Source organism: Alosa pseudoharengus, unplaced genomic scaffold (genome assembly GCF_046254945.1).
Source record: "Alosa pseudoharengus isolate Yale_2024_CS ecotype anadromous, Long Island Sound unplaced genomic scaffold, YU_APseudo_1.1 YU_APseudo_1.1_scf_20, whole genome shotgun sequence".
Lineage (NCBI taxonomy): Eukaryota > Metazoa > Chordata > Actinopteri > Clupeiformes > Clupeidae > Alosa > Alosa pseudoharengus.
The window spans coordinates 33,128,250-33,141,956 of NW_027468664.1; the positions used below are offsets into that span (position 1 = coordinate 33,128,250).

General features: G+C 41.6%; 2 protein-coding genes across 2 annotated transcripts in view; both read left to right on the top strand.

Moving 5' to 3' along the window:
* The window catches only part of LOC143136427 (solute carrier organic anion transporter family member 1C1-like), a 17,812-nt gene extending 14,570 nt beyond the window's left edge, over positions 1–3,242 (top strand). Inside the window, exons 12-14 of the mRNA XM_076297137.1 lie at positions 1,515–1,579; positions 2,124–2,241; positions 2,336–3,242. Of these exons, the coding sequence (XP_076153252.1) occupies positions 1,515–1,579; positions 2,124–2,241; positions 2,336–2,726 (574 nt within the window). The 3' untranslated portion in view covers positions 2,727–3,242. The remainder of the gene's footprint in view (positions 1–1,514; positions 1,580–2,123; positions 2,242–2,335) is intronic.
* A 3,546-nt stretch (positions 3,243–6,788) lies between these two features.
* Positions 6,789–8,296, top strand: iapp (islet amyloid polypeptide). Its single transcript, XM_076297152.1, has 3 exons — positions 6,789–6,865; positions 7,330–7,458; positions 8,061–8,296. The coding sequence occupies exons 1-3, from the start codon at positions 6,789–6,791 to the stop codon at positions 8,230–8,232; spliced, it is 378 nt and encodes a 125-aa protein (XP_076153267.1). The 3' UTR covers positions 8,233–8,296.
* The last annotated feature ends 5,411 nt before the right edge of the window (positions 8,297–13,707 follow it).

Here is a 13,707-nt window from a genome sequence, read left to right on the forward strand (position 1 = left end):
CAATGATTGGATGGTGTTCAGTAAAGTAAAGAGTGTTTGCACATGTGAAGAGAAAGAGTAAAGCACTGGTGATTTAGTGTGGCATTTTGATGGGTTGTGTTTGAAGAACGAAATCAAGTTACTTCCTGTTAGATTTTTGTGTGTTAGGTAGAAAATTGTGTGTGGTGTTTTGCAAAATGTGTTTTAGTCAATTGAAAACTGAGTCAAACACTGAGAATTAGTGTATGGTTTTGCAGATTTGGTGTCGGGTTATGATGTTTGGAGGACATGTTTAGAAAATTGTGTGACAAGCAAAGATTTAGTGTGTAAGCAGTTGAAAAAAACTGTAAACATCACTCTCAAGTACAGACAGCACACCTGTTCAAACATCACTCTCAGGTACGGCCAGCACGCCCATGTTCATCATCACTCTCAGGTACGGACAGCACACCTGTTGAAACATCACTCTCAGGTACGGCCAACACACCTGTTTAAACATCACCTGTTTACAGTTTTTTACAATTGTTTACACACGTTTTCAAAACTCTGTGTCTATTTTTCAAAAATATTCAAGACAAACAAAAATAGAGTAAAAAGACAAATTTTACATAAAGTCAACTTTTTGTAGAACATTACTGTAAGCTAAAGTCCGATTACTGTATTTTCTCTCTTTTCAAAGTATCTGCATTGGTTCTGAATATTTCAACCGGAAATCCTCTAGGAGCAGATTGAAAGGGTCTATACCTATATAGAGAGTATATCTATTCATAGACCTATACTAAGGCAATGATTGGATGGTGTTCAGTAAAGTAAAGAGTGTTTGCACATGTGAAGAGAAAGAGTGAAGCACTGGCGATTTAGTGTGGCATTTTGATAGGTTGTGTTCGAAGAACGAAATCAAGTTACTTCCTGTTAGATTTTTGTGTGTTAGGTAGAAAATTGTGTGTGGTGTTTTGCAATATGTGTTTTAGTCAATTGAAAACTGAGTCAAACACTGAGAATTAGTGTATGGTTTTGCAGATTTGGTGTCGGGTTATGATGTTTGGAGGACATGTTTAGAAAATTGTGTGACAAACAAAGATTTAGTGTGTAAGCAGTTGAAAAAAACTGTAAACATCACACTCAGGTACGGCCAACACACCTGCTCAAACATTACACTCAGGTACAGCCAACATACCTGTTTAAATCGCTGTACTCAGGTACGGCCAACACACCTGTGTTCATCATCACTCCCAGGTATGGCAAACACACCTGTATTCACCGTGACACTCAGGTATGTCACAGTGACACCTGTGTTCACCATCACACTCAGATACAGACAACACACCTACGTTCACCGTCGCACTCAGGTAATGGCAGCAGAGTCCATAGGTAGGTTTTAGGTGATAGGTAGGTTTTCATAGCACCCACCAACTGTATGCTATTGTCCGTCTTGAGAAATTTGTTCAATCATATTTTTGACAACATAGAAAGTCAACACAATGACTGTGTGTGTGTGTGTGTGTGTGTGTGTGTGTGTGTGTGTGTGTGTGTAGGAGTGTGGAACCAGAACTGAAGTCGCTTTCTGTGGGAGTATTTATGCTGATGCTACGAGTCCTCGGTAAGTGCAATATAGCGCGTGTGTGTGCTTGTGTGCACGTGTGCGTGCATGTGTGTGTGTGCATGTGTGTGTGCGCATGTGTGTGTGCATGTGAGTAAAAAGTTAAAAAGAGAAAATATATTTTGAGATTACTTTTGAGCTCAAAAAATCATTCAAATGTCCTGAGTGATAATTCACAATATGTCTGTATGTCTGTATGGTTTTATTATTATACAAGGTCTTCTGGACCCTAATTTAATGGTGTCCTGGTGGGTTTCTTGTTTGTTTGTGTGTGTGTGTGTGTGTGTGTGTGTGTGTGTGTGTGTGTGTGTGTGTGTGTGTGTGTGTGTGTGTGTGTGTGCATATTGTGTGTGTGTGTGTATATATATGTGTGTGTGTGTGTGTGTGTGTGTGTGTGTGTGTGTGTGTGTGTGTGTGTGTGTGTGTGTGTGTGTGTGTACGGTGGTGTGTTCCTGGCGGGTTTCTTGTGTGTTTGTGTGTGTGTGTGTGTGTGTGTGTGTGTGTGTGTGTGTGTGTGTGTGTGTGTATGTGTGTGTGTGTAAAGGGGGTATCCCGGCGCCCATGTACTTCGGAGCGTTGATTGACTCTACCTGTCTGAAGTGGGGGATCCGCAGGTGTGGAGGACGAGGGGCATGTAGGTTCTATGACATCAACACCTTCAGGTGAGTGCACACACACACACACACACACACACACACACACACACACACATACATGCAGACAGGTTGTGACACACACACTCTGTCCCTCCACCAGGTCCCTGTTCCTGGGCATGATCACCGGTCTGCGTCTCCTCGGGTACGTCCTCTTCTGGGTGGCCATCGTCCAGATCAAAAGGACCTTAGTGAAAGCACGCCACGCCCAGGACATTGAGCTGCAGAAGGCCCAAGGGAGCCGGGACCAAGCTGAGGGTCAGGCAGCCAATGAGACAGAGAGGAGCAGCATCAGTGAGAGGCGACCAACCAATGGGAGTGAGAAGATGAGCGTGATTGAGAGGCGACCAACCAATGGGAGTGAGGAGATGAGCATCGATGACAGGCACACAGCCAGTTGGAATGACAAGATGGATATGGATGAAAGTAATGCAGCCAATGGGTGTAAGAAGATGAACAACAGTGATAAAAACCTAAGTCAAATCTCAGACTGATGACGGAGTCGTTAATAATTGAATAAGTATCTCAGGAAGTGTGTTGGAATCCCTTTCAGTGGCAGTTGGCTCAACCCCTGTTGTTTTTAAATATGCTATATAAATAAATGACTTGACTTGACTTTCAGTGACTGAAATCTCACAAAGTTATATTAATGACAGCTTTGACGAAAAACATTCAGTTCATTTCAGTTCTTTATGTCAATGGAAATCAAATGTTATACTGGGTAATCCAATCTGCTAGTCTCTTCACTATGTCTCAGCCTTAATGTATGTCATAATGTAATTGTCAAGTCATGTGTATGGATCACAATTCCCAGGAGAAAGACAGAGCAGTGTTGTCTTTTCCTGGACCATATATACCACTAGATGGCAGCACTTAGCCTGGAAATGAAGCCACCTTCTACAATGTAGGCAATTGTAGGAGCTTTGTCACTTCTCATCAAAACAGCATTTTTAGAGCCCTTGCAGTATGAGTGTACTGGTTATATATGATATACATATTCTATAAAACAAATAAAATGATAAATATCCCTTTTGCATTATATCACCTTTTTCTCTATATTTTTATGGATCAATTATTTTCCACGTCAAGAAAATTAAGTGACTGGTCCATGTTCCATTTCTTTTGAATACTTAACACTTAGACTATGTTCAGATGCTCAAATTAAATTTAAATATATGGTCAGGGTTAAGGTCAGGGGATATTTTTTATTCAGGTGATGTCCAGTAATTCTTTAACGACAAGTTTACATACTGAACTTGAATCTGAACTGATATATAAAGAACTATATAAAGTCTATGTAGGAGGACTAGCCAAGTAAATTATTACCGAACATTTCTGTAGCTATTTTCTGGATTAAAGAAAGCTGTGTAGCATTTATGCAATGATGTATTTTGGTGCAGTGGTGTAATGATTAAAGATTGTAAAGTTGATTTGGTGGGAAAGTGGAATTTGATGTAAGATTCAAGTTGAAATAGAGTATGCAATTTTAATTTTCCTGTGTGAGTGAAATAAGTTACACCAAAATGTAAATATAAAAAAGAAAAAAATTTAAAAAAATTTAAAAGATGAATGCAGAATGTGTGGTCACTGAGGTTTAACATTTCATTTCAAAATCACAGAAAATGCATAAAGTCTTGCGACCTGCTGCTCTTTCTCCTGCGGGAGACCTGCGGAGTATTCCGCACGTCTTGCATGCATCTGAGCACCATCTGAGACCATGCATCTGAGCACCATCTGAGACCATGCATCTGAGCACCATCTGAGACCATGCATCTGAGCACCATCTGAGACCTGCAGAGTCTTCCACACGTCTTGTATGCATCTGAGCACCATCTGAGACCTGCAGAGTCTTCCACATGTCTTGCATGCATCTGAGCACCATCTGAGAGAAGCAAGCCCCATCCAGTGTGATGCACACATGCCATGACATGTTTTAACAAACAAACGTGTCTCTCTGAGGTGTGTGATGAATGGAGGAATCCAGTGCGTCACAGCGTCGTGCAGTGAGGAGCAGAGACAAAACCTGACCGTTCTGCTTCATGGTGCCACCGCTTCTAGATGCTTCTGTGGCGATACGTGCAAATGTACGCTGCGGAGAGAAGGAAAGAGGATGTCTATCTCCGTAGTTGGCATTAGATGAGAGCAGCGAGACGCAGATGTGGTCACGGTCCATTTCCTCTTTCAAGACTGCTGCTATTGTTCTCTCTCATACTGTACGTGAAACAGGCATGAAATATGTATGCATTAAAAAAAAAACAATAATTCACAGCAAAATGATTTTCTGCTTGTGTGTGTTTTTAAAGATAGAGAACCGCAGTGGTTTGAATCTGTCCTCTCCCTGAGCAGGTTTTTAGATAAACACTGCTGAATAACACTCAATAAAACTACACTAACACTGTGTCTCCTCTCCAAATGTCCTCTTCTTACAGTAATCCCAACAGGAATGTGGAGTTGTCCAACTGCATCCTGAAAGGCACAAGCATGTGTGATGTGTGTCTGTGTTTCGTCACAGTATGCTGATGTTAATGATGCTAATGATGCTAATGATGATGAGGATGATGAGGAGGAGGAGGAGGATGTGGATGAGGATGAAAATGCTGCAGTGGTTGCCTATGTGTCAAACAGAATCAATGTTGTTGGCAAATCTATAGAGGTGACTTGGAGGTTATGAAAAACACGCTTTTCAACAACAACAAAAAATAAAAAAATGGACATGTATATTTCCGATTCAACGTGTTTGCCATTCTAAATATAGGATATGGGCCATTCTATAGGATATGTACAAGTTCATATTTCCTGTGATTCATATTTGACTGATTCATTCGGTTGTTGTTTCTGAAATTATGTTACTCCCCACTATCCTCTCCAACCTCCCTTCAAAACTGTATGAATGAGTGTGCATGGCATATAAAAGTAAACATATAAAACTGTATGAATGAGTGTGCATGGCATTACATTACATTTAGCAGACACCTTTTGACCAGAGAGACTTACATATGTCAAGTACTGTATATGACAAGGGATCACAGTGTCCCAGGAGCAACTTGGGGTTAACGGTGGAAGCCAGGAATTAGCCACTACGCTACCACTGCCCCAACATATAAAAGTAAATGTATAAAATTGTATGAATGAGTATTGCATGCACCCACGGGTTATACCACAGAGTACCGTATGTGACCACATGCGTTATAACACCACAGAGTACCGTATGTGACCACATGCGTTATAACACCACAGAGTACAGTATGTGACCACATGCGTTATAACACCACAGAGTACTGTATGTGACATATTGTGGCACATTACTGTGTGTGCATGTGTGTTTTGCTGTGCTCACTAGGACACATTGTGGCACATTTACTGTGTGATTCTACTGCATTCTACATTTAGTGCGTGTGTGGTTTGCTGTGTCTCTTTGGGATGTATTGTGGCACATTACTATGTGTGTGGGTTTACTGTATACACTTGTCTGTATGTATGCATATCACACATTACTGCGTGTAACTCTCTGTGTGGGCTTGACATCTTCTGTATGTGTATCATGTGTGTGTGCGTGTGTGTGTGTGTGTGTGTGTGTGTGTGTGTGTGTGTGTGTTTACTATGTGTGTGTGTGTGTGTATTATGTGTGTGTGTGTGTGTGTGTGTGTGTGTGTGTGTGTGTGTGTGTGTGTGTGTGTGTGTGTGTTTGTGTATGTGTGTATGACTTTGTAAGACATCTTCTGTATGTGTATTGTGTGTGTGTGTGTGTGTGCGTGTGTGCGTGTGTGTGTGTGTGTGTGTGTGTGTGTGTGTGTGAGACTTTGTAAGACATCTTCTGAAGTGCAGAGTCCTGCATCACCGAGGTTGGCTGCAGGAACTGTAATCTTCTGACAGAAGTTTGATGGTGGGGGGGTGGGCAGCGGAAGGTTGATGTGGGATGAGGGTGGCAGGACAGGGTGTCGGACGATGAGTCCACCCCGACGGAGGGGTATTAGGGCAGGGGCACCGAAACCACGGCAACGGCGCGGTGGCTGCCACCAGTGCGGATGACGCCTGACAGTGACGCTAACGCGTTTGACCCGAGTCGGGTTCTTCAGCGTCGCCGTCCTCATCTGATGGAGAGTGGCGGCGGCTATATTTGGAGAGGATGATGTCACAGGCGACTCAAACAGGAGCCTATAACAGGCACGCGCAACAAGCTAAAAGAGCAGAGAGCTTTAAAAAAAACACCACCAGGACAACACCAGGACCCTCTGGAGCCCAGCACCCAGCCACTGCGTCTCCTGAAGGTAGAAAAAAAGATGTTTGAATGTGTAGATGCATCTTCTGTGGGTTCATGGGAGTTTAGTGGGAAAGAAAAACTAAGTAAATGGAGCAATGTTTTGGGGATTTGAAGTTCATCCTCTAGTTTGGTTTGATTCAGATTACAGCACAAAATAATACAGTACAACCATAAGAATCTATCTATCCTTGTTTGGATACTGGTTGCATGCATGCATTTCATGCACTACTTGATGTGATCATTAAAACGTGTATATTTCTGTTTTATGTCATTCTCTTGCGCAGCTGCTGTTATAATGAAACACCGGAGACTTCCCGCCCTTCTGCTTGCCCTGCTGCTCGTGCTGCGGTTCGCAGACGCTGCGCCAAGCAGGTAACTCCGAGAACTCGCGCGGAGCGCTCTTGCATGTCACAATTAGCTTGAGTGGGACAAGGAGTTGACACTTATTTGTCAAGCGCTGACCAGGTGAACACAGAGTGGTGTTCATTTCAAAAAGAGATGCCCTACAAATGCAGACAGCCATTATCCATTCTACTTTGCGGGCGTCCAAAGCGCTCTCACTCGCTTTAGATAACCACGGCTCCTTCTGCCGTGGTGATGACAAGATCTCTCTCCGTGAGGCGGAAAGCTTGGAGTGGCACTGATGTCGCGCGGTGTGGGAGAAGGGTTGGACCAAAGTCCAAGAGCGCACTTGCGCGCCAAAGTGCCACTTTGCGCTTTCGCAGTTCGCTCTCAGCCTCGACAGGGAAAAAAAAAATTCTGAGACTGACACTCTGTGACACGAGGAGAAGATTCTTGGACACTCTTGGTCAACTTTTTTGATTCGTTTCTTGCAGGTATTCCATTTCGTCCAGCGAGCAAGGGGATGGAGCAACAGAGAGGGAAAGCTGGATGTTGCCGGGATTCTCAACACATCCTTTCCTCAGTTTGCTCGGCTCGCGACCCCAGAGAGCTGTCCCTTCGAGGTAAGATTACATTTATGACCTGAAGAGAGGGAAAGGGGGCAGTTTGTTAATTAAATTAAATTAAATTAATAATTTAGCCTAATCAAATTAAGTTTTCTTGTTTTTAAATTAATGTCGACGTAATCGGTTAATTTCCTATTTTACAATGTAACTTATCAATCGTGTTGAACAGTCATTTACATGTATTAATTTGGCAGACATTTTTACCCAAAGCGACTTACTGCAATAGAATAACATGCTACAAAGCTACTTACAATATAATAACATTTCAAATTCATTGAGCTACTAGAATAGAATAGAATAACATTTAACAATCCTAACACATTAATGTAAGAGAAACTTTTTAGAGTAGCCTATATTATGCACTGTGTGGGAATCTTCATTACATAGTATAGAAACACTGTATACACTGTGTACACTCTCTCTCTCTCTCTCTCTCTCTCTCTCTCTCTCTCTCTCTCTCTCTGTGTCTGGTGTCTATGTGTGTGTGTGTGTGCGTGCGTGCGTGTATGTGCGAGTGAGTGAGTGAGTGAGTGAGTGAGTGCGAGAGAGAGAGAGAGAGTTCAGAGATGTAAAAGTCTAAAAGTTGTTGTCCCCTGCAGCCACCACTTGGAGAAGCGCAAATGCAACACAGCCACCTGCGTGACGCAGAGACTGGCCGACTTCCTCATCCGCTCCAGCAACACCATCGGCACCGTGTACGCCCCGACCAACGTCGGCTCCAACACCTACGGCAAGCGGGAGCTCCAGCCAACCAACTACCTCCCGCTCTAGCTGGTCATGAAGACTAGTAAACAAATCCAATACTTCAGCAAATGTAACATAACACATTCTAAAATCCGATCGAATTATTTATTAATTCATGAAATTTTATTTTGTATTTTGGAAAAACCGTGAAAAACCAGTGCCTTTTGGACATGACTGCACAGTGGTTTTAGCATAAGAGCACCTGACTGAGCTCAACTGTGGCTCTGTTCTGCACGTAGGCTACGTCCTTCGTCAATGCAATGGCATGTGAATAAATTATGATGTGTGAGGACAAAGAAGATTGCTCACATTTTGGCTTGGTTTGCTTTTGTAATAAAAAAAAAGACAGAAAAATGAATGTGTTTGAATTGCCTTACAATGTGCCCTTCCAGAGTGTCCATGAGGACATGTATTGTATGGTCCCTGTGTTTATTGTGGACTGGTGTCAGGGCACTTTCCATTGTAGATCACTTTCAGGAGCTGTAACAGTGGTGAAAGCTTTGAGTAGGTTCTTTTGACCAGAACCTAAGACTGCTGTGGTTCCTGCTTTGGAGTCGTAAAATGACGTGTGTGTGACAGCAAACCCATTTTTTTTACTTTCAGCACAGCAGAGGTCACACAGACACAGAGGATGCCGAAGCCACACAGATAAACTTGAACTCATTTTAATTTTCACGGCATATTCGTCTATCAAGTACATATAAATGAAACCAGCATAATCCAATGCTCAAATTGGAACAGCTATTCCTTGGCAGCCTTGGGTTTCGATTGCTTTAATTCACTCCATTTGAAGGTAATTGCGCAAAATCTTGCACAACAACAACAACAAACAATGATGTTTAAAAGCAGTTTGGATATTTTTAGCCTCCAAGGTGGATAAGGCAGTAAGAGTGTCTAGATTACCGTAACTTAGGGGTGTTCATGATGCGGCCCAGGGACCAGAGCTCGGCTGTCTAGAGGTTTCATTTGTATAAGGTAGAGAGGGAACATTAAAATAACAATCACAGCCAGTTGTCATCAACTATTGCAACATCTCTGAAATGATCAGCTAATTCAACCTAGCACTGCAAACCATCCTTAGGAAGGAAGATTCCGAAAAAGTTTTACTTGTGCTCAGAACCAAACAGTGTCAGAGTACCGATCCAGTGTATGAGTATGTATGAGTGTTCCCTTAATTTTTTTGAGCAGTATATTTATCAGGAGTGCCTCATTTTTCAGTTTTTTCAAAGAATGAGCAGTATTTGAAAACATGATAAACCTATATGTCTTGTTTGCTCATAAGTGGGTGTATTAAAGGCATATGACATCAAACAACAATCTGATACCCATGCAGAGAAATGATAATGACCATGACAATGACGGTCTCCACAAGGTCTCATTCCAACAAATGCGGCCCACTGCCTATGTGTCTGACACCAACTGAACGCATAAGAAAAATACTAACAACACACCAGTGTGTGTTTGTGTGTCAGTGTGATGAGAGTATTTGCTGCAGCTGCCAGCAACTCACATTTTTATAGCGCTTTCTCAAGGCTTCTCTCAAACGCTTTACAGTGAAGCCGTTAGCCCCTCTGATGGAAACCTGGCGCCTATGGTTTCCTTGAGCACTGATTCATTTCTATGGTGACTATGGTTTCCTTGAGCACTGATTCATTGGTGACTATGGTTTCCTTGAGCACTGATTCATTGGTGACTATGGTTTTCTTGAGCACTGATTAATTTCTATGGCAACTATGGTTTCCTTGAGCACTGATTCATTTCTATGGCAACTATGGTTTCCTTGAGCACTGCTTTATTTCTATGGCAACTATGGTTTCCTTGAGCACTGATTCCACCACATGCCCTTTGACAACTCCTTTTCCCCTGGACAATTCCCACGCTGGACTATTTGAACTTTCTGACATTAAATTAGGATTAATGCATTATCATACCGGATATGTAATCATCCCATCTTTTGTAACTTTCACCTCAGGTGGCTTTAAACACCATGTCCTATTCTCTACACCTGACTATGCATTTGTCCTTATTTGACCCTAGGCAGATGGGTCATGGCGCCTATGGTTTCCTTGAGCACTGATTCGTTTCTATCCTCCTGACTACCAGCAGTTCAATTTTGTCCTCTCTAGAGGACCTTTATAAACCAGAATATCTCCCACACCATACATTCTATTGAGCTAATTCCTTTTGTTCTCTAAAGAGGACATTTAGGGCTTTTAAATGGTATCACATGTATGGGGGTGGGGTTTTGGGAACTTCCTCTTCCTCTTCAAAGAAAATGGTGGCCATCACCAAAAGGACATTTTATGGAAAGAAGAAAAGTAAGTGCTTAATCAAGTTAGTTGAGCATTTAACATTTAAAATGTTGTTGTTGTTTTTTCTATGAAAAACACTTAAAATAATTTTCTGAAGTAATGTAACAATGTTTTACCATCATAGGAGAGTGTTAAACAATTGTCCTCTGCAGTGGACATTTGTAGTTACTACCTCCATTTTTTTCTCTTTTTTACTTATTTTTGATTCAGTTTTATGTGTACAGTGTTATGAAGTCCACTGTAATGGACACTTTTTATTTCTTAAATAAAAACATTTTTTTCAAAAAAAAAGTTTTCAGTATGCTCATTGTCTTCCAAACTATTGGGGAAGTTAAGAAAAAAAGAATTTGGAGATATTTTTTTTCTTGGTAGTCAGGAGGCTATGGCAGATGACTGACACATTGCTGTCAGAGTACACACATTGGAGCGCTACAACCAAGTCTTTTCAGAGCTCTCGATTGACCTCAGACCTAACTAACATTATAGACACGTTTACGTTTATTATGTTTATGGTACTGGGCAGACACTTTTGTCCAAAGCGAATCCGCAAATGCTAGAGAGAATTTCAAAGCAGCTGGTTTCAGTGTGAGCCGAGAGCAAGCACTAAAACTACACACGAGGTCCGCACTGCCAATGATTATGTTGTTGGGCATATGGCTTCATATCCATTAGTCTGAACATGCCAAACACACACACACGAGAGGCCAGCCCCATTAGGTTCTCATATAGCACTTTTTTCCCTTTCCCTCCCCTATATTATCTGCTGAAGAGGCAGTCCCACGGAGGAGACACGTCACCTCACAGCATGAGTGTGTGTGTGTGTGTGTGTGTGTGTGTGTGTGTGCATGTGTGCGTGTGGTGTGTGTGCGTGTTGTGTGTGTGTGTGTGTGTGTGTGTGTTCAGTGAAAACATCCCAGCAAATGAACATCATCTCACTCAGGGGTGCCATTTCAGCCTGGGAAACTGTTTACCCGCCTCACAGTCAAGTGTCTCATTTAGATGGATAGGGATGAATGTTGGAAACATACAGAGCGACCTATTTACATTAGACAGCGTGAATCACGCATTAGTTAATGTATTGGGCTGAGGTCTTTATACTGCAGATGACGTACACAGGGTATTATCCATAAACAGGTCAACTTCAAAACAGAAGAAGTCCCAACAAATGTGTTTATTATTATTATCATTGTTATTATTATTATTTTTATTATTGTATTTCTCCTGGTTGTCTTGTTGAAAACACATTGACAACAGTGGCTAAGGAACTGGGCACGCATGCAGTAACCAGGCAAGTTGTGGCTTCAAATGAATATGTGTAAGTCAGCTGTGTGCGTATGTCCTGAGCTGAGCTGCTATTTCAGTATAATATACTGACCCAGAGTAGAGGACATTATGAGCTCTACAGACCTTTGTCAAAATGTCTGACAGACATCTGCACTCACACACACACACACACACACATACAGAGAGAGTTATGTCAAACTGGACTAATATTAGTGATTCTGATACTGGGCATCAAGAGGACAGGAAAGGGACATAGACTGTTTAACCTAATGTAATGCCTATGTTTAGTGCTAAGTAAGAAATCTAGACTACTTTTAATCAAATCATGGATGGACATAGCCTAGCAAATCATGGATGGATGTCGCCCAATATCATTGACTGTTTAGATAGATAGATAGATAGATAGATAGATAGATAGATAGATAGATAGATAGATAGATAGATATAGATACTTTTGATCCCTAGGGGAAATTCAATTTGTCTGTCCTAGTTTGTTTGGATATTGCTGTATGAAAGAGTGCATGATAATAACTTTGTCTGTAATGTGTGGTGTGATAACCTATCTGTAGTGGATGAGATATGTGCGCGCCACTCGACATGGTTCGCTGTGAGCCATTTCCGCTCCCTTCATCTATTGCTACTATAATGAACAATGTAATTAAGTTGACAGCGGAAAAAGGTGTTCCTCTCGATGTCATATCGCTTATTTTTTATTATTCCGCCGTATCCAAATAAATCACAGTCTGTGATTAATTTATAAGTGCGCGTAACCGACATGGATAGCTCGGCGTTGTGGTGGGTCCTTCAGACGCTGGCGTGATGATCTAGCGCAGTAGTGCGCCTCATTACGCGAGAGTCAAAGGTGACTGTCTCTTTCTGGGGCAATTAGTTATCATGTGTTTGTGCAGGCATAGTGTATGGCGGACTAGCGCTGCAGCCTCTTAGGGAATCGCAAGTATGCTTCTAGTACCATGTATTTGAAAGCAAAGGTTTATTATTGAGGTCACTGATGGTATTTTCTTGTGTTGTATACCCTAGCCTACAGTTAACTAGAACTGGAAATAATTTGAAATAGCCAACATCAAAATCATTAAAGCTATTAAAAATGTAGGCTAGGCCTATATAGGCCTACATTCCCTGAGAGAATGTTATTTTATGAAAATCTACCCGGTCAGTGCTATGAAATAAAATGTTTATTTTATGCTCACATTTGCACTAAAGTATCGCGCTTGTTGGCAGTAAAAAGTGGCCCAAAATGCACATTTTCATGAAGGAAAAGCTCCCGCCGCTCCTAAATGAAAAGTGTAGCCTACACGGTTGCATCCAATACAGGGTGCTGAAATTGAAACTGTCACCGAGGTGATCATGTCATTGCAGAGGCATGACTGATTGTCGGTCACTCCTTGCTTCTAAGGGAAACGCTGGAGCACCTCTTTTATGACTGCTATTCTTGGCACCGTTTCTTTTATTTTTTCTGATGTTTTATTTTATTTCTGTTTAGGTACATAACCCCAGGGCTATTTATAAAGTCACATGGCACTGAAAAGAAGAAAAAGAAAAAAAAACTGATTGAACTGTCTTTCAAAGGCCAAGTGGCCCAATAGATAAGAAAATTGACAGTTGACCTCTAAAGGTGCAAATCGACAGATTTGATAGCCTATGTAAAATCAATCAGATAATAATTACATTTATGATAAGCTTTCTGAATCTGTCTGACTGTCATAAGGCAGTTTTTTAATATGTAAATAACCACGCAGGCCCCTATAACTAGCCTATGTGAAATGAAAACAGTGCCGTTTTTTTACATGACATACGGCTACGCTATCTTTCAAAAATGCTTTTGACTTTTGGAGTAGCTTGACACTTACAAGCCACCGTAAGTGTAATTGATGCGTGTATAGCGTGT